This window comes from Lethenteron reissneri, chromosome 24 (genome assembly GCF_015708825.2).
Source record: "Lethenteron reissneri isolate LAM-NWPU_2019-01 chromosome 24, ASM1570882v1, whole genome shotgun sequence".
Classification (NCBI taxonomy): Eukaryota; Metazoa; Chordata; class Hyperoartia; order Petromyzontiformes; family Petromyzontidae; genus Lethenteron; species Lethenteron reissneri.
In genome coordinates, this window is record NC_083802.1 from 4,752,688 (window position 1) to 4,780,355 (window position 27,668).

Below are 27,668 nucleotides of genomic sequence, written 5' to 3' on the forward strand. Positions count from 1 at the left end.
CGAAGGAACCGAAGGAAAAATCCACAGACATCGTCAGGGTTCGGGATCGAACCCATTGGGCGAGGGTGATGACATCTCGTCGGCCACTTTTCGGGCACACGTGAAATAGAATAAGCTAGGTGGGTGGTGGTGGATGGAGATGGGTTGGAGATGGGTGATGATTGGTGGTGGATGGAGGTTGGTGGGTGGAGATGGGTTGGAGGTGGGTTGAGGTTGGTGGGTGGAGATGGGTGATGATTGGTGGTGGATGAAGGTGGGTGGAGGTTGGTGGGTGGAGATGGGTTGGAGGTGGGTTGAGGTTGGTGGGTGGAGATGGGTGATGATTGGTGGTGGATGGAGGTGGGTGGAGGTTGGTGGGTGGAGATGGGTTGGAGGTGGGTTGAGGTTGGTGGGTGGAGATGGGTGATGATTGGTGGTGGATGAAGGTGGGTGGAGGTTGGTGGGTGGAGATGGGTTGGAGGTGGGTTGAGGTTGGTGGGTGGAGATGGGTGATGATTGGTGGTGGATGGAGGTGGGTGGAGGTTGGTGGGTGGAGATGGGTTGGAGGTGGGTTGAGGTTGATGACACCCCGGTCCTGCATCTCCCTTTCTGGTGTCATCTGGTCCAACACCAATGGGGACTAGGCTCTAAAGAAAGCCGTCTCGGGTGTGGACCAATCAACTTCAAGGACAGTGCATATTATTATCATTATCAGAGTTGCTTTTTTTTGTTTGCTTTTTTGACTACTTGTGTTGTGGTTATTGAAAACATGATGCCTTGAATAAAGGTGTCGGTTTTGTACCAGTTTAAAAGGGTAAAAACCTACTACTAACGTTAAGATTTTTAAGGGGCACGGGGGTGACCAATAAGGTCTGAATTGGTTTGTAACAAGGTAGGGCACTACTGATAAGGGGTCGACAGGTATGAGTACACACACACAAAAACGATTAGCTGATACAAAAAACAAGATTTGTTCGTGCCTATTCTGTTTGCGTATCTCCCTTGCGATGAGACTTTACAGGATGAACGTTGAGATGTATAAGGGGCACGGGTGGTGATCAACGCGCTCTGTATTGCTCTGTAACAAGGTAGGGGGGCACGACTGATACGGGCTGGGACAGGTATGTGTGGGTGTGTGTGGGGGAGGAGTGGCCGACACGTGTGAAGACTTGCGAGGATCAGTGCCAAAAAGTCACCGCAGTGACGACGACGACGCAGGAAGAGGAAGCGACACGGGGAGAGGAACGCGACCAGAAAGTGGCGACTCCCTCCTCGCCCGCCTCTTAGACGAGAGGCGGAGCGCGTCCAGGTACAGAGAACATCACTCGGAGGGTTCTTCACGCACGCAAGTCGCGCAACGACAGCGAGCTAATGACTTAATCGCACTCGCTGTGTAGGCATTCGCTTGAACTACCGGCGTAATTTGTGATTTTTTTGTAAATTAAAATTTAATGTACGTTGTTCACATCGCTTTATTGTCATCAACATCGCGCGTGCACAGCAGTCTGTCGCGTGTCTACGACTGGACATGGAACTAGGTTCGTATCGCCCCGCGCGCGCGTGCGCGTGACCGTGCAAATCCAACACTTTGTGTACACGCCGCGCGCACGGTACGTCAGACGCACACACACAGAGACACACACAGAGACACACATACAGAGACACATACAGAGACACACACACAGAGACACACACACATACAGAGACACATACAGAGACACATACAGAGACACACACAGAGACACACACACATACAGAGACACACACAGAGACACACACACATACAGAGACACACATACAGACACACACATACAGAGACACATACAGACACATACAGAGACACACACACATACAGAGACACACACACACAGAGACACATACAGACACATACAGAGACACACACACATACAGACACATACAGAGACACACACATACAGAGACACACACACAGAGACACATACACATACAGACACATACAGAGACACACACACATACAGAGACACATACACACAGAGACACACACACATACAGACACATACAGAGACACATACAGACACATACAGAGACACACACACATACAGAGACACATACAGAGACACATATACAGAGACACACACACATACAGAGACACATACAGAGACACACACATACAGAGACACATACAGAGACACATACAGAGACACACACAGAGACACACACAGAGACACACACACATACAGAGACACATACAGAGACACACATATACAGAGACACACACATACAGAGACACATACAGAGAGACACACATACAGAGACACACATACAGAGACACACACATACAGACACATACATACAGAGCCACACACACATACAGAGACGCACAACATACAGAGACACAGACACATACAGAGACACAGACATACAGACACACAACATACAGAGACACACAACACAAAGACACACAATATACAAAAAACACACATACAAAGACACACACACATACAAAACCACACACAACACAAAGACACACACATACCAAGACACAAAACATACCTGCGTCTATTGAATCGCCCTCCCTCGTCGCGCGCGTTCACAACAACTCACCTGGCTGACCCGCACGCATTGACACAAACGCAGGTCAACAACAACAACAGCAGCAGCAGCTTCCAGCGAGCCGTGAAGACTGCCAGCCTCGTCAATCTGCGGGCTACCTCTACAAGCTGGGCAAGGGGAGGCTCCGCGGCTTCCAGCTGCGTTGGTTCTCGTACGAGGAGGCGACCGCCGAGTTGGTTTACTCTCGAGGACCCGGGGGGGAGCCCCTCGGAGCCATCCCCCTGGCCGGAGTGTCTCTCATCCCGGCGGTGCAGGACGAGAAGACGTTCAGCGTGCGGACACCCTGGAGGGAGTACACCCTGAAGGTGAGATTCTTTGTGGTTTTTTGTGTGTGCGTGCTTTTAGTTTGGTGTACACGTCCGGGCACATCCGATTAGCACGGTTGGCTACGTATGTCCCATCTTTGGCCGTCTGGAACGCTCTTTCGTCTGATGTTTGGAAGCCACTGGAGCTTATGTACTTTTAAATTTGGATTGAACACGAATTTCTTTAGAACTGTTTCTTTAGAACTGTTTTGTGTGTTTAGTTTGGTGTCCTCGCCCAGCACTTCCAATTAGCACGGTTGGCTACGTACTGTGCGGATGTCCCATCTTTGGCCGTCTGGAACGCTCTTTCTTTTGATGTTAGGAAGCCACTGGAGCTTATGTACTTTTAAATTGGGATTGAAAACTAATTTCTTTAGAACTGTTTTTTGTGTTTAGTTTGGTGTACTTGTCCAGCACATCCGATTAGCACGGTTGGCTACGTACGGTGCGGATGTCCCATCTTTGGCCGTCTGGAACGTTCTTTCTTCTGATGTTTGGAAGCCACTGGAGCATATGCACTTTTAAATCTGGATTGAAAACTCATTTCTTTAGAACTGTTTTGTGTGTTTAGTTTGTTGTATTCGCCCAGCACATCCCATATGCTGGGTTGGCTTCGGACGGGGTGAAAGAAGTTAACATACATACATAGAAGTTCAACAGTTCAGCAGTTCCATTATCCGCTGTTAATTAACGCCGGTTAAAGAAAGTGGCGGGCAAGTTTAAGAACTGGCCAGGAGGTGGCTGTCGTGATAGATTGTTGTTTGTGTCATCAAATAAATACAGTAATGGTAATATCAAATACGCACTCAACCCACTCGTCAACAGCACTGCCTTTAAAATAAGAAATGTATCATCGGTGACGTTTCGAGCAATGGCCCTTCATAGCACTTCATGATAGAAGCACCAATAGAAGCCATAGCACAACGCATTAACACTATGTAACACGATTTTTGTTCTTGAGTAGTGTTATTTTCTAATTGCTTATGCCTCCAAATGTATAGAAAATGGAATAATAGCCATTTTCTGTACTTTAGAGCCATAAGCAATTACAAAATAACACTTACTTACCCAAGAGCAATTTTTTGTTACACAGTGAATTATCACCAAATAATTTGTCAATTAAAAAATATATATTTATACAAATATATTTACACGTGGTTTTAACAGCATGAGTTTAGTCGTTCGCGAAAAAATCAATTTGGAGTTCTTTACTTATATAGTACAGTACAATGAGATGTTTCATCATTATCTTGCAGGAAAAATGGAAAAAAATCCCCTTTGTTATTGAAGCCAAGTTTCATGGTCCTCCAAGTAGGCTCTAGCAAGACACTGTTAAGATAAAATAAAAACACAATGGCGGGTCTGAACCAAAACGAAAAATAAACTGTATTACAGTGTCCAACTACAAACGTGTTTACCCAGAAAACACATTTAGCGTAGGGCACGTCGCTATGGAGAATAGAGAAACAAGCCCGCCCTTACTATGCTTGAAAGTTACAATGATGCTCAAACTCTGGACTTTGAAAAACATGATGGAACCTGACCACACTATATGCATGTTACGTGTGTACTTTCTTTGTCAGGCAACAAGCAGCAAAGAGATGATGTCTTGGCTAAATTGGTTAAAAGAAAAACGAGATGAGATTCCTAGTGATATTGCGAGAAAATCGCTTCAAGAGCCAGCGTCTGATTCGGTGACAACTTTGGCCTCTAAACCTTTCATTGAAGAGCCATCGGAGGAGACAGAAACTGCTGAAACAATTACCGCATTGCCAGCGGACAATGCTGAATCTCTCGGTAAAGTATTTTTTGTTAATTTGTTTTACAACAATAAATGAATATAGTACATATGTATGTTGTGTCATAAAATCACTTTTGGCCCTGTATTGTTTCATATAACAATGAAGGGGAAACCAAAATGTTTAATCCACAATTGCCTGTGATGTTAGTTTTTGGCCAATAATCCTTCCAGGAATGTTAATCCTTATAATAGATACCAAGTTGTATTACAATCCTTATCCTGCTCTGTTTGAAAGTATGGCCCATTTGAATGAATACAAAAAAAACTGCCTTTTTTGGATCAGATTAGAGGTAATGTTAGCTTTTTTCTCTTGTCATGGAGACCATTGTTGTTGTACCTTTCTGACCCCACCCCTACTGGACATTTGTGAAAAAGAGCTTCATAGCTCATCGGATTTCTGCAGGATAAATACAGACTTTAATTCTAAGAAATCTTGTCAACTGTATGTATCTTCTCATTTCAGTTCGACCTGAGATTCACAGAATGCATCAGTGCTCAGATGATGAACAGACGGTCTCTATACCCGATATTTTCCTTCCAGCTGCAAGTGAAAATCAGGAAGAACCTGTTGTGGACGTCACGTGAGTTTAGTCACAGCTCATCGGATTCCTCAAGGATAAATACACATTCCGATTCTGGGTTCAGTTAGTCGATTGCCAGATTTTACGTGGTAGAATAAAGCGTACGTCCAGCATACGTACGTGAGTTAGCGTACGTGAGTGCTCCAACCGTACTCCAACCTCTTCCAAGATGTCTGACCTGCATAGAAGAGTAGGCCAAATACCCTCTAGAGGGCCGCTCGAAATGGACTTTTGAGGCCATTCTGGCAGCAGTGACATGAGCGATTAGTTGCAGGGCTGCATATTTAACTTACACCCTTTTATAGTGTTTGCTTTTTAATGAATCATACTCATTTACAACTATTTAAAGTTAAATAGACGTATGGTGCGAAACAAGTTCTACATACATGCTTAGTGATTGATATATAATTATATGACTAAGCTTGTGTTGGAGTAGAATAAGTATTGTAAAAATGTGGGGTTCTTTATTTAATAATGCATACTTTAATAATGTTTTTACACGTTTTTTTTTCCTATTAGGAATTCCAATGTTACAAAAACAACGTCCGAGAGTGACTTAGGAAATGCAGCTCTAGATGGAGCTGACAAGCGAACAGACAACAAAGCCCCAGGTACATTTCAAGAGCCATCCTGTCTCATCCTCGCAGCAGCTTTTGGCTAACCATCGAACGAAGATGGTCACTGCGTCGCGCGCTTTAAGATGCGTTTATGCGGCTTTCTGAAAAGCCATTTTAAAATCTAGATTGAAAACAAATTTTTTAAGAACTGTTTTTCGTGTTAAGTTTGTTGTCCTTCCCGCACCTCCGCGATTAGCACGGTTGCCTATGTAAGTTGTGAAAGAAGTTCAACATACATACATACTATTGGCAAAAGGCTCGCATGTATATATATTTATTTCTCTACTGTGGTTTACATAAAAAATAATTTTCTTATTTATGCGTATATGTAACTCTATAAAATGTGTTTGTAGTACACAATGAGAAAACATTTAATGTGTTGCTGCTAGCCTTCTCACATGCATATGGTTCATGTTTCGTCTCTATTTTATTTAAAACAGGCACACATATTGCCAAAGTAAAAATAAGGGTGTGAGAATTAGTGAGCCAAGGAAACTTAAGTGCTGATTACTATAATCATGCATTTTATAGAATGTTGAAAAAATTATTGCTGTGGTTTTTTCACCTGATGATGATTGCTTGTGTTGAAATCGAAACGTCGTGATTTGTTTTATTTATGAGTACTGACTGTCGAACCTTAAATGCAATAAAACTGCGTCATTGCATTTAAGTATTCGCTAACAATTTTGGGGGGTTTTACCTTACATATATGTGCATCTCAAGATACAGTTTTTGGCAATAGCTTGATTTGGGCTGTGAGAGGTGGCCAGGAAATTGTTGTAGGGAAACGGATTTTTGGATCTATTTGTGTAGAGCTTAGAGGTAGCGTTCTCCAGTATCTCCCGCGTGCCAAACACTCCGCTGCAGGACTGTTGTCAAAAAAAGTCTTCACACTCACCGAGGCATTATTTTACATATGAAGGGCAATATTATTGTCGGCTGTGTGGAACCTTTCTGTAAACGTGTTATGAGATGTAATCATGTAGCCCCAAATATTAACTATAAAACAACCTCGTTTTCATGCATAGGCTTTCACGACCAATATTATGATTTGTAATTACTTTCCTTCGTGTTAGATCATTTACGTATAATGCCAATTTGTTAAAATCTAAAAAAATTGTTTAAAATTGTAAAAATTTTGCTTGCTTTTCAACGTTTCGGTTTTATTAATAACCAAATGAATTGCCATATTTGCTCACGTGTCAACTTGATTTGATTGGCTCTAAATCACATTATACCTACACGATCTAAAACAAATTACTTCATTATGATGTACATTAGCATCACTGTACATTACAAATTGAAACGGCATATTGAAACAGGTGGACAGTTGTTTTATGAACATATCTGTTCTTGATAATTGGTTCTTTACCCTTCTATCTGGCAACAAAACTGACACCTTTTTACAAGGAGTCATGTTTGCATAGACCGCAATACCTGCAGTCATAAATACAAACAAAAGACATAACTCTGATAATGTGCACTGTCCTTGAAGTTGATTGGTCCACACCCGAGACAGCTTTCCTTCGAGCCTAGTCTCACATGGGTTGGACCAGAAGACGCCAAAAGGCGTCTTCTGGTCCAAACATGACTCCTTGTAAAAAGGTGTCAGTTTTGTTGCCAGATAGAAGGGTAAAGAACCAATTATCATATTTTTACTGGCAAATGAGGTCCCCATAGTATATCTGTTCTTGCTAGGGGTTGGTTTCATCTTGAAATGAATAACACTGTGAACTTAGCCTGCTCTCCACGCCCACGGAGACATTTTTATTATAAAATTCATGATGGGAATTGAATCTTGTTGTCACATTTTGATGACTGCTATTTACCACAAATGTGGCTTTCATGAGGAACTGCGAACAAGTGTCAGAGGATGCAAAATTGTTCTCAGGTCTAAGAAAAACAAATAAATAACACATGCCATTCTGAGACAAGTTATCCACACGTTTCACTTGTTATTCATTTAATTTCCCTTCCTTCTATCTGTGGCCCAGCAGTGGGAAACAAGAACGCTTCCCGTTGGACAACAATCAAAAAGGTGGTGTCTCCAGTGCCTTTGGCGACTCATCGCCCACAAGATATACAGGTGTCTGTTCCAGAAGGGCTGAGGCCAGCCTTTACCAAACTCCGCCTCGGAAAAGATTCAGATACACACAGCACTATCTCAGATCTGCAGATGCGAGTGGTGTTCCAAGAACAGGAACTCAAAGCTCAGCAGGTGAGATACTCACTTGGGTTATTGTTGCTCTGGCAGTGTTTTATAGTCTGACTAGCGAGAAGTACCCGGCGTTGCCCGGGAGAAAAAGACACACACACACATCGACTTACCCACACACAGACATCGACCACACACACAAACACATCGAATTACACATGGACTTACACACAGACATGGACTCACACACACACACGTAGACTAACTGATAACTGCTGTGACTGGCAGTCCCACGGTCCCTTCCTCCCCAGGTCCGTGTCTTATCCACTGTCCATATGACACTGAAAATAACTTCAGAGTGAATGAAATCAAGCATTCATAGCTTCTCATCAAGTTCACAAACTTTGCAACGAAATTGCTCGTACAATTTTAGTCATTTAAACATAATCTAGTTGCCTAGTTGATGGCCAGTTTACATTAAAGGCCTTCAGGGCTTTGCTGAGCAAATGCTATTAAAAAAAACATAGAGGGTTAATTTCTATATAGGGTTAACTTTTACTTAAGCTCAAAATTCGGGCTACTTTTATAAGTAGTTTTGTGGAATTGCTCATGTGGACAATATATGCACCTCTGATTCACATGTTTGGCTCTGCACAGTGCAAAATAAGTTCAATATACATACATGCACCATTGTTGATTGAAAAATATAACGGCCAGTCCAATGGCTCGGACTAACAGAGCTTGAGTTTTTTGCACGACAGACCATCCGCCGAGCAGGAGTGAATTCATCCCAATGTTGAGGCACTCTTGTCAAGCAGCATCTTAACCTTGGATTGTGCTGCACAGGAGCTCGTGCGGCTCCTTCACCACACTCTCCAACAAGCCCAGCAGGAGAAGAGGGCATCCCTCGCCTTCCAGGTGGCCTCGACCGAGATTGAGAGGCTGGAGATACTCCGGCATCGTGAACGGCAGATTACAGATCTCAGCAATCGGCTTCAGGCAAGCTGCGGCTGTTTTGCAGTCTGAAGATGAAGGGTCATCTCCAGCCTCTACCATTTGGCTTGCTTTATCCTTTGAATTGGTTTATGATCTGCTTTTGAAATCAACAGGCAATCCCTATCCACTGTTGGATGGAGGCTTTCTATGTTTGTGGAAATTTCCTTCAGGTCTTTGCGGCTGGAATCTGTTTCAATCTTGCATGTGTGGTGATTTAACAGCTTAAGCATGATATATCGCTTGGCTGCCATCAATAGCTAGTTCGGTAAATTGATTTTCATCGCTTCCACCAGTTTGTCCTGTGGAAATAAATCTGCTTGCTTTTATTAACAGTGAAGGTGTCTGTAAATGCACGTGCAGTATATACGCCCATGCCACTATCTTTCATCAGCATGTATGGCTTCTCTCCTCCGCATGCTCACCATAGAGATATCCTGCAAAAAGCACTCTTGTTTTTACATTCAGCAGCGAACCACCACGTGATTTTCTTTTCAAGCTGATTTTCACATCAGCACAATGAAGGTCAACCTTTATATATATAAATATATATGTCACGATGTCATGTATATGAGGGGGTTTTTGCCTATGGTACATAGTAGAGTTTAGGTAATCAACATGCTGCGTGGGTCGTGGGAGTTATTTGACCATACATCATCACGCTGGTCGGTGCGTGTTAGGTGATATTGCGGTGCATAGACAGGGGAGCATAGACGCAGTGTACAACAATAGATTTTGCTGCACTGCCATCTGCTGCCGACTATCTAGCCCTTTACAGCCCTGTGGCAACCTATTTATGTATGTGGTCAGCGATCCAAGCACTATGCAGGCCCAATTGTTCAGCTTAAATACCTCAAGCATTTGGGCACATTCCAGGTGATTTAGTCACAGATGGATATTAAGCATATATTTATTACGATAATAGAAGATCTGAAAATCATCCAGGTGTTGTAAGGGGTCCACAAAGCTGAAAAGGGTACATAGTTGATCTAAACAGCAGGGTCTATACACTCGCACTGGGTTGCCTTCATTCACTGCTGTAGCTGTGATTCCGTCATTCATTATGCAATTGTTCTGGGCATGACGTTAAACTGCATCCAGTGATGGTGTTATCTAAAATATACCAAGGAAGGCAAGAGGGGACCACCGCAATTCCCCTTTCTCGTTATGGCTCTACGATCCTCAATATGTAAGCTATGTTATGAGCTGTGCAGAGGGGGTGGAATGGTGATCAGATGGGATGAAGGGATCTTCAGCCATCGACATGCCCACTTATGAAGATGATTTCTGCATTTACAGTCAAATATGCCATGTCTACCAGGGCAAAAAGTTGACAACCACTCATCACTGCTGATATGAGGAGGAGCCTCATGGCTCCTGAGTGTGGCCATGTCTCCTGCCCTGCATTTTGACTATTGTAATGCGTTTCTTCAGTGCCTCTCGGCTGAGCAATCAAACAGTAGCAGTGTGTAAAACCTAGAAAAATCAGCATTAATGTATATTATATATTGGTAGTGCATGTTTGGCTGAATGGTGCTATGGTTCGAGCACTCTTCACAATTCCAAGCCTCCAACTTAAAATTCCCGGTAAGGGGTTGAGTCAATTCACCAGAAAAAAAACTATCTCTTTTTGGCAAGTCAATAGTGGTCATGTCTTGGAGAGAATGATTACTGCAATGGGGATGTGGAATATTTATCTCTGGCTCAGGACCACCAACAGTTATCAGCACAGACACACTTTGAGGAAAACACTTTGACTCATCGTGTTGGATTACAGTACTTTGCAGCAAGGTGAAACAGCCCGCTGTTTAGAGACCCCAAGACAATTAAAACCTGTTAAATCAATCAAGGTCGGAGAATATGTTGATCACAGCCAAGGTCGTAAAAAAAATCTATCATGGTAATTTAACATATTTTTGTGATGGCATGGATTTCAGATATCACAGCAACAGAATGAGAAACTGGAAGTGAATGTATCATCGCTGCAAAAGAAGGTGTCGAGCTTCAACGAACAGATGGGGGCCTTCACAGAGATGGTGCGGGCCAAGAATGAAGTGATCCTCAACCTGTCCAGCCGTTTGACCGAGATGGAGGGATCCCAGAAGACCGCCTCCGAGTCGAGCCCCCCCTCTGCCACCTCCACTACCACTACCATCACCACGGTCGACGCTGCTTCGGGGGAAGCGCGCCGAAATGTTGAAAGGCTTAAGGTTATTATCGCCATAATTTCCATCAAATTATTTTATTTTACTTCGATGAAGCCCCTCAAATTAGTTTTATTTAATAGAATTTTCATTATGTGGTTTTATTTTGTAGTGAACTAGCCTGCGCATTTGCGCGGGAAACGTAACCAGGATGAGGGGTAGGAGGTGTGATGTCAGCGTGACACACGAACCCTGGCTCAAAGCCAGACAGCAAAACTCTTTTTAAATAACATAGTATAAGACACCGTTTCCTGTTTCTCACATTGCCAAACAACTTTTGCGTTTGAAATTAGTTTGGTAAGGGTTGCACAAATACATATTTATCTCTACGATGTATTTTATTGAAACGGGATATTTTTTTTACGCAAAATTGAATGATTTATTCGGTTTTGTTTATAACCTGTTTATGTTTAGGGAGAGATTGATACTTGCAAGTCAATCATAAAATTTTTGGTGGAAGAAGTCACAGCACAGGAGAAACTGCGGATGTCAACCACTAACCAATTCATATTGATGCAAGAAAAGGTGAGACGTTAGTCAGATTTCCATTAATAGCTATTATATATTTTTTGTATAAAATGTATTGTTTACTGTACGTCTGGATATATTTCAATGAAAAAATATGGTCTTTTCAAACCTGACATGCATTTTGTAACATGGTTGTAAGGTGTAATAAGTAAAAAGTTTCGTGTTATATCTCGAATCGTAAAAGGAAGCATAGAAAAGCTGATTTGGATATTAGCCTTTGTAAAAGTTTGACCACAAATCATGTTTGCATTTGTCATTGCACAGCCACCGACCAGCAGTTTTGAATAATATGAAAATCTATACCTTGAAAACATTTATGGCACCTCATCCTGTTTATTCATTTGCATGGGAGATTTTTCTCTGATTGGATTTTCAGGAACCTGGTTCTTGTTTCTGAACACCGGAATACCTTCCAATCTGAGAACTTCTCAGCCTCAGTCCAATTGACCCTCTGTGATTTTCTTTGTCATATTTCACACGTTTAGTACATGGGGCTGAATGGCCTCTATGCGCAACTGGAGAGCAAGCTGCTGGTGCTGTTGCATCTGCTGCAGTCGCCAAGCAGTTCAGGTGGCGTTGGTGATGAACAGTTTTTGGCAATGCTCAAGGCAGATGTCTTGAATGCCAGGTTGAAGATCCAAGATGAGCCTATATCTCCGTCTATTAAAAAGTGAGCTACGCTTAACTTTGTACCGTTATAAAATATGCTTTTTTTTCAAATGCACAATTCACATTAAACCTTCAGGCTCATTTGGTTGACACATTTAGTTGTCAGTAAGTGGTTAAACAAAGTCGCTTCACCCATTCATTGTGTAATGTATTGTGATATTTTATACGGCGTTATACGTGCAAATTGCATCTTGCAACGCTGTACAATTTGAAATGTGCGAAGGTTTAAAAGTGAGGTGTCGGAAACCGGAGACTAACCAGAAGGCAGGCAGCACTGGTGCCAGCAACAGCTCAAGCTCATGATTACTCCCCAAAATTTGCCATGGTAGTCTATAATGTACGATTATGCACTATATGAGTATTTAACATCTCGACAGGTTCCATGCGGATGGAAATTTTGTATTTGCCATTTCATCACGAGTGGACAAGTATCATTTGCGGCCAATAAATTATGAAAAACTTTAGAACTGATAGATTTTATTTTTTTGTAAGTTAAATTGTGCAAAGCATTCACGACCGAATGATTGAAGGCTTTTTTTTGCAAAAATCTGTTTTGTAGTCTATTTATCTCCTTGTCCTGATCTTTAAAATAGGGGGGGGGGATGTTACATTGATTCCTCATTTAATATCAGTTCTTAAGCTTATGATACGTACATTAAATTACGTGCTTAAGAATGTTTTTCAAGTTGTGTATTTGTATGTAAGGGATTCATTTGTGTATAGTTTGGTGTCATTACCTCGCTTATCCAATTAGTGTGGTTGGCTACATATGGCGTGAAATAATTTCAACATACTTACATTTGATCCCTGAAGCAGCTAGAAGCGAGATACATTCATCAACAGGGTGAGAATATTTCGATTTAAAGCTTTCGTGACTGCAGGGATTCATCTTCTTGGTTCTTTCGGTAAAGTCACGTAGAAGGGAAGTAATAAAATAATAAAAATAAAACATAATAAAATAAAATATTTTATTTTATTATGTTTTATTTTTATAAATACCGAAAGAACCAAGAAGAGGGTGAGAATAATAACGATGCCCTTTATTTTTAGAGGAAAGCCTTACCTAGTCTCAAGACGTTTTCAGGAGGGTCCTGCAGTGTAATGAGGCAGGGGTGGTTTTGCGACGTGTAAACCCATTTGAATAAATGGCAAGTAATTTTTCACCAAAAGAATGTTTCAACGATTCTAGTCACATTGTACCTTTCTTTGGCTATGGGAGGAAACCGGAGGACCTGGAAGAAACTCCTGTAGAACAGGGGGGAAACATACAAACTCCACACAGAAAGGGGGCCCTGTCGGGAATCGAATGCAGGCCACTTCTTTGTTGTGAGACACAAGTGTTACCACTGTTACCACTACGCCATCTTGAAAGCTGTCCTTGAAAGTTGCCCTCTTAAGGAGAGCAGGACAAGTACATGAGCATATTCCACATCACTGATATTTTGCAACAACAACAAAAATGTGGGCTAGAGGCGTGATAGCACACGTTTCATTAATTTTTTCCACCCAGGAATGTCGACATATATGGATTTAAGCTGGAACAGAAAGGCGATGATCCAATGACCATCCTGGAACGAGCTCAGCTACTGCAGGAGATGTCTGCTGAAGTTGTCAGCAGCACAGCAACCAACCGAGTCGTCCTGGACAGGTGGGAGGGCACCCCTATTGGTTAATAGGGCGCCGCGGTGGCGAAATGTTAACTACCTTATCAGATATGCAAGAGGTTGTGGGTTCGATCCCAACCCTGACACCTGTATATTTGGAGTTTGCATGTTTATTCCCCATCGTCGCACGGATTTTTATCCCGGGTTCTCCGGGTTTTCCCTCCACATTGAGAATCAACATGCGTTTAGAGTATTTGGCTACTATACATTTCCACATAAGCCACTTCATTGAGCTATCATCTGTGTCCAGGTCGCTTCTGAAAAAAAGCTGTACAGTTCAGTGGGACTTGGTAAGGCAACATAGTTTCGTTTTAGTAAAGTAGAAAAACATTTTTATTCAATTGTCTGTTTTGCATGTGGTCTGATCATTTAGGAAGTAACCTTTTGAATTGGGCCTCATAACAATATTTGCATGCTTGGATTTGATTGTTCGTTCACCCCTAGTACACATTACGGTAGTAACATGTGCCAAGGTGAAAAACACTTAATGGGGAAAACCCCAAAATATTTCACGACCTCTGCACCTCTGTAGAGGATTGAAACTTAAACAATGTTGTTATTAGTCACCATTAAAATGGTAAAGCACCTCACTGCTGCTTGTTTGTATAACTCATCATTTGGGTATTTAAATAATTTCCAACCGTCTAGTAACTTATTAAAATCAAACGATTAGCAGCATTTTAACATACTATATGTAGCATACAGTCCTACCACTCCTGTGTTCTTTGATTGTGAGTTTATTTCTTAGCAACATTTTCACGATAATTTATTGCCAGATGGTTTATTTGGTCAGGGCTGACCACAGAGCTAATTCTCATAAACTCATTAGGCTGTAGTAGCACAGCCACCTAGGAATTTATTCAGAATATTATTATTATGTTCTTAGGGATAGATCAGAGTGTGCTAGTATCATAGTCCAGTTACTGAATTTATTTTTAATTAACATTTTCCAATTATTTGTTGCCTTAACACTGACATTTGTACCAATACTCTTTGGTTCTTTCGGTAAAGTCGCATAGGAAGAAAAATAATAGATCACGACATTTCGATCACAACACAAGCAATCGTCATCAGGTGGGACAACCACAGCAAGAAAAAACTGCTGAAGTAGGCGAGAGATCTGCCGTGGCACGAGGTTATATAGGCCTCGGCAGTAGGGGGGGGGGAGAGGGGGGGGAAGGAGGCAGGGCAGAAAGTAGCACCCGGGTCACTGGTGGACTTTACTCCAGTGACCCGGGTGCTACTGCGGGTGCTACTGCGGGTGCTGCTGCGGGGTCCACTTTCTGCCCTGCCTCCTGCCCCCCCTTCTCTCTCCTCCCCTGCAGCCGAGGCCTATATAACCTCGTGCCACGGCAGATCTCTCGCCTACTTCAGCAGTTTTTTCTTGCTGTGGTTGTTTCACACCTGATGACGATTGCTTGTGTTATGTGTGGTGGGGTAAAGTGTGGGTAATCCCACCTTTTCCAAGACACCTGGTCTGCATGGCAGAGTAGAGGCTATCCGGAGCTTTCTCGCAGTGGAAGTGAGGTAGGCAATTGCAGGGCTGCTCCTTTATGTTGTCATTCCCCCGCACCTCCGATTATATGATCACGGTTGGCTACGTAGGATGCGAAAGAAGTTCTACAAACAAACAATACCATTTATTATTACTATCATCATCATTGGCACTTTGAGAAACTGCATTTGTGCATTGTGTGAAGCAGATGGGAGACCTTCCTGTCGAGCCACGACCTTTGCGTGTCGCCGGAGCTAAAGCAGCTGGTGCGCGGCGGCGTGCCGCACACGCTGCGACCCCGTGTGTGGGCCTGGTGCGCGGGCCGGCGAGTGAGTGAGGAGCGGCGCCATCAGCCGCCCGGCTACTACCACGCGCTCGTGAGCCACGCGCAGAACGAGCGTACCAACCCCGACGCTCGGCACATCGAGCTCGACCTGGCGCGCACTCTGCCCAACAATTGCCACTTCGAGGCGTTGAGTCCCAAGGTCGGGCAGCTCCGCAACGTGCTGCTCGCGTTCGCGTGGCGCAATCCGGACATCGGCTACTGCCAAGGGCTCAACAGGTGAGGGTGACAGCACACGGCCCTTCTCGATCACGTGAACTAGCTGTCGAGACACTGAATGAATGGGTTGGTACCTATCGTCTACTCGCTTGGGTAAAGTCCACAAGCATGTACAAGTGTAGTGATATCTGGGATGTCACTGTATGGTGCCGGCCCGAGAGGGCCGTGGCGCGCAATGCACTGTCTGCGACTCAGTTGGACTCGCTACACAAGTATGCCCTGTAAATGCAGGTTCCACTTCGAGTTTCAGGTTATGGATCATCACTGTAGGTCACAGCAATGTTTTTCCCCACTGTACTGCCTTCATAGTACCAACGCGCAGACCTATATATGAACTGTGTCAGATTCATTGTTGCTTTGACCTTTACATCTGGTCTCACAGCAACTATAATAGTTCACAGCCTATAAAAAATTGCACAAGGGTGAGTCAACGTTTTTACCCTGATCATCAAGGAATTGTCATGCATCATTGAAAACTCGCCGCAGATGCGAGTCTTGTTTTTTGTACTTTCCAGACCAAACGGCACACATTTCTTCTAGAGGTGAATACATTTTCCGATTTCGTTGGAACAGTAGTCATATTGTTGGCTCTGGAACCAACATTTGACTGCAGTAATACCCTCTTGATCACTTAAAAATCTCTCTCTGTAAACATGCGGCTTCAATGCTTCACATCGTCATGCGTGGGGTGTCATCGCCAGGAACTGCATGCATTTCTGAATGGAATTCCAATATTTTATTTATCTGCAAATGCAACTCCCTGTAAGGAAGAGAAACAAACGTTTAATCTCACGTGAATACTTCAGAAAAACGATGCCACACATATACCAAGTTGTAGTTCCTTCACAGTGAGGAGAAAAACATATTTTAACTCCTCTTCGTAGTGAAATCTGTAGGTCAATTTGCCTCCCGGTCGTCTTGGTAGCTCGTGCGATCTTGCCGATCTGCTGGTTTGTACTCCACGTATTACCATGGTTCCCCGAATATAAACTCTGGTCCAGGTCCTCTCAAAAGAGATGTGCGTTGCCTTCTTGCTCATTTGGCCAATTGATTGGCTTATACTGGTAGGAACCTCCTGGTTACACCAGCCCACAGGGGATTATTGTGTCCGTCCGTCGTGCATCCGAAAAATGGGAGGGGTGGGGCTGGGTGGAGAGGGGAGGGGCTGGGTGGGGAGGGTGGGGCTGGGTGGGGGGTGGGAGGGGGGCTGAGTGGGGAGGGGCTGGTCACCCCGTGGTGCCCTTATAAAACTCAACGTTTAACCTACTCACGCTGGCTTGTGCCCGCCCTCACAGTCGGCCATATTTGCGGAATACACCACGCCGCTGTTGACCCTGGCCATTGACCGAGCAACCCAACGTTCCTACCAACTCCCTCCACAGGAATGTGTTCTCACGTCACCCTGCACGTGTGTTGGGAGGAAATAAAGGATGCTGGGCTGCCATTTGCGGTGCTCGTTGTGCCTGCAATGACAGAGTCGGTACAACAAGCAGGGTTCATACCTATATCTACCGATTTGAGTATTTTCATCTCGGGTGTGATATCATTGACTTCTACGACAAAGAATACTTAAACAATTATAAACATGCCAAAGGGGATGCTTCTGTTAAAAAAATACACTTTAAGAATATCACGATGCATTCAGAAGTCAAGATTAAATTATGTATATTTCACATTCAAAACTTGTATTCTTTTATGGAGTGGAGATTAATAGGGGGCAACAACCCTCCATCTTACAGAGATTGATTATATTTATTGTTGTTCACCTGTTTGTACGGAAAAATTGAATTAAACCTGCTCCATTCCCTTGCCTCGTGAAATTGAAAATCCTCAGCTCATGCAACAGTTGATGGAATGCGGCCTTATTGGTGACGTTGCCAACTGGGATTTGTGTTCTCTCCAGATTGACTGCCATCTTGTTGCTGTGCCTGGAGGAAGAGGAAGCGTTCTGGTGTCTGGTAGCACTTATTGAGTTCATCATGCCCGCCGACTACTACAGCAAGAAACTGATTGCTTCACAGGTATCCCAACACGCGCGCACACACACACACACACCCTTTGTAAATCTCTGATTAGCAGGGTTTCCTAGTCCGGTAACAGCAGTGTGCTAAGGAAGACGTGCAGGATTGCTTAGTTTGTGTAACATATGTGTACATATATAAACAAAGACACAGATCCCCCGTATAGCCTTCACAGACTATTGGGGCAAGTGCCATTAGCGAGCACTGATGAAGGCTGACATTGCACATGAGGGGGTGGGTGGTCAGCACCTCGCCCAGCTGCCTTTGTCTCCACAGCGACGATATTTACACACTTCACCAGGTACTCATTTGAAGCTGAGTCGACCTAGGGAAGGCCCATAACCGGTTCAGGTAATCGTCACTGGTATTGGCCATGAGTGGGAATCGAACCTGGGTCACCAGGTTCATAGCGCAATGCACTAACTGCTACACTATATACATATATATGTACACACACAGCTGGGGTTGAAGCTATGGTGCAGTGATGATTGCATTGCGCTATGAACCCGGCAACCTGAGTTGGATTCCAAAACATGGCTAATGTCAGTGGCGAGTGATATCTGAACTGGTCCCCAACCCGCAGTGACCTTGTGTGCTCAAGTCTGGTTACACAACTCCCGCGACTGACATGGCATAAAGAAGCCTTGATCCAGCAGTGGATTGACGGAAGGGCATTATATTACATACTATTTTATATAAAGCTGATTGCAGGTGGATGAATGATTGATGTTCATTATAATTTTGTTTCTTAACCCAAACATAATGTCCCTGTCTGTGGTATTTGTAGTTCTTTGTTAAAACATTCATAATCAACGTTTTTGGGTTTAGATCGCGTTATTTATAAATGTGTCGTAACCCTCCACCACCCGACATGGCCAATCAGTAAAAATGTGTCACGTTGACAAAGACAAATAGTTCACTGCTTTAGTTAAAACATGTTTTAAGTTCATCTTCATATTTGGAGTAAATTACAAGGTGGACAGAACCAAAAGGTAAAATCCTAAGTTGCTATACATGACCTTGGAGCCTTATATTTTGAGATGCTTGTGATACCATTTTCCAACATCAATTAAGTGTTCCTGTTTTGACATTATCTTCAGGGTAAAATGCAGGGAAACCCTGTGGTATTTTCACACGGCTCAACAGTATAACCATACTCCTAGAAATATTGGGGATAAATTTGAGATTGTTGACCCAAAAAAATTAGGTTGGCGAATGGATGATCTAAATTTGCATAATTATTTGTCGAAAACTTATGGTAGGCATGCCTTTAATTTTAACAATGAGCGTCTCAACGCACACCACAAGCGACTAACCTTAAAGTTAATCAAACATAAATATAGGGCATCATAAATAAAATAAAAATGCTGCTTCGGTAAACTAAAGAGGAAAACCTATTCTCAGATGTAGTAACAACAACATTTGTGAATTCGAAGAGTTTGTAACCATGATACGATTAAAATACACATATATATCTTCCTGATGACGAACGCTTGTGTTGCGATCGAAACGTCGTAGTTTTTTTGTTATGTTTTGTTATTTTCTTTGAACCTATCTACGTGACTTTACCGAAAGACCCAAAGAATAATACATATATCTGCGAGCCAAATTGCCTGAACGGCAAAGTCCCGAAGTCGCTATGCCCCATGCCAGACGCCACAATATGCAGGGCTGCCAACAGTTATACATTACATGCGAGAGGGAAAACTCGAGGGCCCTGTCTTTGGTTTGTTTGATTTAGTAGTGTTTACTGCATCAGGTGATGTAAAACAGGGGCAGTGGAATAAGGCTTTATTATGCAAGTGGTCTAACTGGCTTAAACAAATTTTGTAACACACGAATCTCTCTTTGTTTGTGGGCTGCACTTTACTATTATTGACCCTTGAACTAATTTTAAGATGCAAGGAGTCATGCCTCACTTGCTACGCAGCCATTACAAAGTCTCTTATCTATCAGTCTAAGCAAATCGCTGTGGGAATATAGATAAAATAAGTACATTTTTATACCCTGGCCTCAAGAATAACAAGATTTTCAGATAAGCGGACAGAGGATAAAGATAGGCTATTCTGGATTGCTGTTTTAGTCTTGCATGTGCGAGACAACATACGTTGTTTGTGATTTTTGTTTTTGTAACTCGGAAAGCTTGAGTTCAATAACCTTATTTAGGGTCATGAAGTAGCCCAGCAGTCGCACTGCCCATTTGCTGCTTCTTGCAGAAGGTTCACAGCTCGAATCTAGTGGCCGCCCTCATTAATAGTCTGCTTCACAGTGGATGTTCTCGATCCCGGGACGTCATTTGGTTAATCTCTCCGCGGTGGCAAGATGTTAACTCCCTCGCCTGGTATGCAAGAGGTTGTGGGTTCGATCCTGACCCTGACTCCTCGATGTCTGGAGTTTTCATGGTCACATGGGTTTTTCTCCGGGTCCTCTGGTTTTTCTCTCCACAATTAAGAATCAATGTGCGTTTAGAGTATTTGGCTGCGATAAATGTACATTGTGATGAGCCACTTCGTTGAGCTATGATTTGTGGCCAGGTCGCTTCTGAAAAAGAGCTACATAGCTCAGTGGGCCTTCTGCCATGTTTCAGATCTGTCTTGTGTTCGTGAACACGGTCCGAGACATGTCGTTTCATTTCTCCAATGTAACTGCTACCGCAGGTACAACGCAGTTTGTAGACTCCAGGATATTGCATGTCAGGAATGACTTCCTTCACAGATGGGATTAGATCACGGATTTTGTGTACTGTATTGAATCGGACCTGGATCTTGTGTTTGTTTAAGATTTTGGAAATATTTTTGGTAACACCTGCTATGTATGGTAACGTGATGGTTTTGATTGGATTCTCAGGAGATTGTTTCTCCATGGCTGGAGAAACAGCTTTGCGAATAATGTGGTCCGAGTACCCATTCATTTTGAGGGCTTGGTGTACGTTTTCCAGTTCACTGGCTAGGTGGTGTTGGTCGGAGATGCAGTGGGCCCTATGGTGTAGTGTTTTGATGAGGGAATTCTTCTGTGCCCGATGGGGGTGGGAATCAGGTTTTAGGTAGGAATCTGTGTGGGTGGCTTTCCTTTGGACAGTGTCCCAACGAGCCGTCAGACCTCTTCTCAAACAGAACCCCCAGGAATGGTAGCTTATCATCCTTCTACATGTAGAATGAGTGTCGATCTACTGCTGGATGAGGGTCTCCCAAGCCAATTGGCGCAGGTAGTTGAAGGCGGAAGCACCCACTTATACATAACAGCTCTGTGTCCAACACAACTGTCAGATTGCGTTGAAGGATTACTGCGTGTTATACTGTTCTTGGTGCTGTCAAACACGTTCAACAATCCTTGCAAATATTGTGGTCAGACTGACCAAGACAGATATGTAAATAAATACATGTTGTTATCTCCTTATGGTAGATATCCTGTACGACAAAGCCATCTAGAATGAGAGAGACTTTTCTGGTCAATGTGTGAAACAAATTTTCAACTGTAAGAACAGGGAGTGTTTAAACGAATTAACAATAGCGAACTTGCACGTGAGTAGTCCTCTGGTCCTCGTGGACATACACATACAGCCAAAATCACGTGCTTTGTTGTATGCAATCTTCCAACATGGTTGTTTAACCGCAAATCTATTTTATTTGTTTAGTTTACATCGAATCAATTTAGGTATCCCAACATTTTGTGATTTTTTAAAAAATGTAATATTATTACCACTCAAATATTGCATGTACAGCCCTTGGACAGTCCACTGCTGGATGAAGCCTCCCCATGCTGCGTCCATCATAAGGGTTGTTTGACCATACTTACCAATGCTGGTCAGTGTGGATTGGTGAAGAGACAGAACCAGCACGGTAATATATCACTCACCACTGATGCTGGCCGTGGCCAGGAGTTGGACTTGAGTTTCCAGGCTGATAGCATAATGCCCTTATATAGAACGAACAATTGTGGCATATTATAATTTATTCTCTGCAACCTGGCCTAACTGGCAAATGTTCTAACCGCCAGTGATATAAATAACTTCGATTAATGTTTGGAGTGGAGCCACAATGGTTAGCACATTGCATTGTGAATCCATTATTAATAATTTTTAAAGCTATTGCTGGCCATGTATAAGATTAGTGGAGAGTGATTTTTGAATGGGTCCTTGATCCCACCCCTAATTTTTCCAACCCACACTCACCAATTTGGTGAAGTATAAACTGTTTTTTATTTTACCAGGTAAAGCCCACTGAGCTATATAGCTATTTTTCAGAAGTGACCTGGCCACAAATGATAGCTCAAGGAAGTGGCTTATCATGTGGAAATTTATAGCAGCCAAATACTCAAAACACGCTTCTATATATACAGGCATCGGGGTCCAAATCGAACCCACGACCTACTGCATACCAGGCGAGGTAGTTAACATCTCACCACTATGGTATGATCAACAATCTTTGCGTGGAGGTGCTTTGATCATTCGGTTTATTGATAAAGGGCTGTAAATAATTAGTGTAGTTATTGGTCATAGACGAATTATGACAACGTACGAGCACTTGTCTGCTGTATGTCCTTTTGGCAAGTTGACGATCTCGAGGGGAAATACTCAAGTCGGTGTCGTTCTGCCCACTCCCGTGCAGGCTGACCAGCGCGTGCTACGCGAGCTGGTGGCCGAGAAACTGCCTCGCATGCACGAGCATCTGGAATCACTGGGCGTTGACCTCACGCTCGCCTCCATCAACTGGTTCCTGGTGCTGTTTGTGGACAGCCTGCAGAGCGACGTGCTGTTCCGCGTGTGGGACGCCGTGCTCTTCGAAGGGAGCAAGGTGTGACGCTCGCTCGCACGCCCCGTCAGTTTGATGCACCGGTGTACAGGGTGGTCCAGATGTCTTGTGAACCCCATTCAATTCTCGAAAACGTAATGTTTTTTTAAGGAAGGTTTATGTAAAACTAGAAATTAATATGCAAAGGGTGAAAAAAAAAATAAGGACTTAATTCATTGGGGATGGGGGGGGGGTCACAAGACATCTGGATCACCCTGTACATGGACACCTTATCACGTTCGTGTTTTCTGCTCACACAAAAGGGGTCCTTTACATGGATTCCCATTCACTGATTGAAGAGACGCGTCTAACCGGTCTTGCGTGCATTGCTGGGCGTTCTGAAGTATGAATCACGGTCAAGGAGACATAGGCATATTTCGTCCCGTGTCATTTGTGGTAATTGAGGCAAGGGCAAGGATATAAACTACAGTTTGACTCGTCTGCGATTAAATGTGGATTAATGGTTATCGGGCAGCTGCTGTGCTGTAACAGTTGGCATGCTGGACTTGCAATCCAGGGGTTGCGGTTACCACTCCATCGGCACAGCAGCTGAAAGGATATGGGCAGGTTTTTTTTTTAAACCCTCCCAGTTCTGTCCACCCAGCAGTATAAATGGGTACAGCACAGTTAATAATTGATTGACAGGTCGTATGTGGTCGGGTAAAGTGGAGGTGTTCCAAACCTCGTCAAGCACGAATGGTCGGCGTGGAAGAGTAGATGAAATACCCTCTTCAGGTCCCAGCATTTGGCATGTCTTTCCCCCCACACCTGATTAGCACTGTTGGCTAGGCACGGTGCGAAAGAAGTTCAACATGCATACATGCAAGCGATGTCAACGTCTGGACCTTCACCTTTGAAATGGTTATGGATAAATCATTTGCAACACTGTCCATGGTCCGTGCGATGCTCATTACAGATGGGTGTTGTCACCGATGAATGAGTATTAGGACACCATAACTCAATTTTTGTTTTGTAAACAGCAGTTTGTTGTCAATGGTTACATATTTTCTTTGTTTTCCCACAGATGCAGAGCATTTATTTGCAATTCATGTTATCGTATTTCTTTTTCGATACATGTGTTTATTTTTTAAAGGTATTAAGACTAAAAGGTATCTTAACAGTGCATTCTACCAAACTTCATGTACACATTCCACCCACAACAGCATCATTCCCGATTCCACTTCATCACTAACCACACTATTGCATAGCTCTGCACAATGTCCATCTGTGTTGTATTGTGTGAAGCAACGGGTAGAGCTGGGATAGTCCTTGTGTTCCCATTGTGTGTGTTTTAAAAATATAGGCTTCAATAAAACTTTTTTTACCATTGGCACACGACATGCAGGGAAGTAGAAGCAAGGATATGTTTGGGAAAATAAAAAGGAACGGGAATAAGAGAGCAGAGAGAGAATGAGAAATCAGAGGAATAGGATGGAAAAGGAACAGGAACATGGGACTGAATGGAAGAAAGAGGGAATGACTGAGCCGAGATGTTGTGGATAATAATCTCATTATATTGGAGGGATGAATGGTAGAAAGATGGAGTAAGCTGAAGTGAACTGCATGGAATAGCGTCTGGGGTGCTGCAGTGGTGAGATGTTAACTCCCTTGCCTGATATGCAGGAGGTTCGTGGGTTCGATCCTAACCCCCCACATCCTCTATATATGGAGTTTACATGTCTCTCTCCCCATGGTCACATGGGTTTTTCTCCGGCTCCTTTGGTTTTCCCTCCACATTTGTAAACATGCGTTTAGAGTATTTGACTGCTAGACATTTCCACATGATGAGGCACTTTGTTAAGCTATCATTTGTGGCCAGTTCGCTTCTGAAAAAGAACTATATATTTCAGTGGGCCTTACCTGGTAAAATAAAAAATAGTTTCGTTTTTCGTTTTTCATTTTCTCAGGGGACAGTGAGGGGAGGGATTCAGAGTGAGAGTGACTAACGAGAAGTCACGTGACTTACGGGATGCTTGAGCTGATCTATAGTATAGATTTATAATAAATAAAATATCAATTAAATTAATGTATTTGTGCATGCAATGGTTTATGTTGGTGTTCCTGACAACACAAAATGCATCTCATTCACTTGGAATATTTTGAAGGTTTCGTTTTTGTAACGGTCCTAAAGAATGCATTTTAAAATAGGGTTGGCTAAACTTCTTGAAAAGGATCTTCCTCAAAAAGCAGGTGCAAAGGAATGTAATTGTTATTGAATTTGAAACTCCACAGGTCATCTTTCGCTATGCCCTCGCAATTCTCAAGTTTAAAGAGGAGGAAGTACTCCAACTTCAAGACTACACATCTGCATTCAAATACCTCTGCTACTTCCCACGAAACATATACGACTTTAAGTACGTATGACTTTATTATAGTTTCGTGTTGACATGCAAAAATTCAAGTCTTAGTATATCATGAATGTCACAATTGGAATATAATAGAGCGAGATGCTTTCTTGGCTACAATTTTTGCCAACTAAATAACCTTGTTGAAGCTTCAGCAAATGTTTAAGCACCCTAAACTCTTATCTCCATCACACTTATCCTTGTAAAAAATAAACGTGGTATCTTAAGCAATGGTGTCAAAAGCTTGTCCTGCAAAAGGACTAAAGAGAGAATGAGTTTCTCAAGAATTGCAGGAATGCCCACGTTCTGAGCCTCATCTCATTGTGTCGGTGAAGCCCTGATCAGATGGGGTGCCACATTGGCGAGATGTTAACTACCTCGCCTGGTATACAGGAGGTTATGGATTCTATCCCGACCCTGACGCCAGTATATTTGGAGTTTGCATGTTCTCCCCGTGGTCGCGTGAATTTTTTCTCCCGGTCCTCCAGTTTTTCCCTTCACATTCAGAAACGTGCGTTTAAGAGCATATAGCTGCTATAAATGTCCACACAATAAGCCACTTCATTAATCTATCATTTGTGACGAGGTCGCTTCTATAGCTCAGTGGGCCTTACCTGGTATAAAAATTAAGAGTTGTTAAATAGCTTGTATGTCTGCTGGTATGTGACTGTGCCTGCGCTGCCCTTGTTTTATCCGCACCTGCTGGAACGTCTGTCCCTCGGCAGGAAATTGTCCCACCTGGCCTTCCAGGAGATGAACCCGCTGAGGAAGAGGAACATTGACAATCGTCGCGCCGTGCACATCGAGCGCCTGCGCGAGGAGCTGGGAGAGCTGCTGCGCATCCAGGGCGAGACTGTGCGATTCCGCAACAGCTACGTCCCCTCAAGGCCTGCCGCTGTCAGTCCCAGCACAGATGATGAGAAGCCAACGTGATCCCGAGGCCTTGTTGAGGAGGTGTCGTCCGAGCATTGCGTGGTGCCTGTGTCAGTGTTAAGGAGGCATCCTTAAACTGCGATAACCTCTTTCAGTGTTGTGCATGCAGTGCGATAGCAGTCACATACGGGTGTAACATGTTACGTGTTCAGAAACGAATTTTAAAAGACTCAACAATTGATCTAAATGATTCTGGAAAAGCCTTTTATAAGAGAGCACAAAGTGGACCATATGTAGTATCTAATGTGTTAAGCATACAGTCGCGTCGTAAGACTGAATAGCATGTAAACATATGGTGTTAATAAGAAATGTTGGTATTCATATTGGTGAACCAAACAAGGCGCCGTAACAGTTTGGTTCACGGATTTTTTTGTATGCAGACTTTTCAATAGGTAAGTCAGAAAAAAAAAACATCTTTTGTGCACATTTTACCATAAATATAAGTTGGAAGGCATTTTTATCAAATTTTTCATTAATTTAATTTAATAAAGCAACATAAAACTAAACTCACACAATTTAACTCGGACAATTTTAGTTTTTCTGTTTGTAATGAAAAAAAGTACACAATTATTGATGTGTACAGTTCTGCATACTTTTGTAAAATGTTACTATAAGTCATAGTTTATAATAAAGGGCATCCGTTAACTAAATACATTCTGATTATTTTCCAAAAATACACTCCACATGCGCACATGCGCAAACACAAACCGTTTCCATTTACCACGATAAGGGGTGATCGCGAAGCATCTTGGAAGACAGATGGCTGTCGAAACCTTTCTATCCCTCGATCATTGTAAATTTTAACAAAAGGGGCAGAGGGAGAGAAGTTAAGCGGAATTAACCAACGTAATAAACCAGTTACAGTAAACCCTTAGATTGCGAGTAACTTGGTCTGCGAGTGTTTTGCAAGACGAGCAATTTTTTTAAATAAATATTAATTTGATAAACGAGCGAGGTCTTGCAATACGAGTAGTACGTGTATACGCTTTGTCTGCCGAGCGTCACGTGATCACAACTGATATACGAGTGCTTTGGATTACAAGCACGTTTCCGGAACGAATTATGCTCGCAATCCAAGGTTTTACTATATATTTAAACAGGCGCATGTTGAGTGAGTACTCATTTAAACTGTTGCTGTGTCATTACGCACTGCTGCCAGAGCGGCAACGAACGGTGCCCCACGAAACAAGATAAAATCTCCGCAGGAAACGCGGCGCTGGGACACAATGGCCCTGCCACTCGTCGGCTGTGGGAAAGCACTATGGTTAACGTGATATCGTTTTTTTTCGCGGTACGATATATCACATTTTATTCCATGACTATAGCCGCGAAATCATTTTCCCACAACTTTGCAATTGTATTTCACGCTTTTATTATTTAGTTTCTGTGCTCTGCTGTACTTTTGTCGTGTGAATAAAGACTAATTTAACATTA

The 27,668-nt window shown here is 43.0% G+C and overlaps 1 protein-coding gene across 3 annotated transcripts; it reads left to right on the plus strand.

Annotated features, from left to right (window-relative positions):
* Window positions 1-1,298: 1,298 nt before the first annotated feature.
* Window positions 1,299-27,668, plus strand: LOC133346441 (TBC1 domain family member 2B-like). 3 transcript variants are annotated; one of them, XM_061558010.1, is made up of 16 exons: window positions 1,299-1,517; window positions 2,596-2,876; window positions 4,460-4,673; window positions 5,141-5,258; window positions 5,778-5,869; window positions 7,870-8,093; window positions 8,877-9,029; window positions 10,961-11,233; window positions 11,642-11,752; window positions 12,241-12,425; window positions 13,935-14,072; window positions 15,792-16,145; window positions 18,049-18,166; window positions 22,774-22,959; window positions 25,189-25,310; window positions 26,027-27,668. In XM_061558010.1, exons 1-16 carry the CDS (start codon window positions 1,508-1,510, stop codon window positions 26,232-26,234), a joined length of 2,787 nt encoding a protein of 928 aa, XP_061413994.1. In that variant the 5' UTR covers window positions 1,299-1,507; the 3' UTR covers window positions 26,235-27,668. The 3 variants fall into 3 exon arrangements, with proteins under 3 accessions (XP_061413994.1, XP_061413995.1, XP_061413996.1); XM_061558011.1 differs by having other exon boundaries at window positions 7,873-8,093; XM_061558012.1 differs by lacking the exons at window positions 25,189-25,310; window positions 26,027-27,668 and adding an exon at window positions 23,981-24,928.

Excerpts from the sequence above, each read along its gene's own strand:
- LOC133346441 (XM_061558010.1), top strand. Across the intron at positions 12,426-13,934 it reads ATATCTCCGTCTATTAAAAA|GAATGTCGACATATATGGAT; the intron begins GTGAGCTACGCT and ends TTTTCCACCCAG. Across the intron at positions 18,167-22,773 it reads AGAAACTGATTGCTTCACAG|GCTGACCAGCGCGTGCTACG; the intron begins GTATCCCAACAC and ends ACTCCCGTGCAG.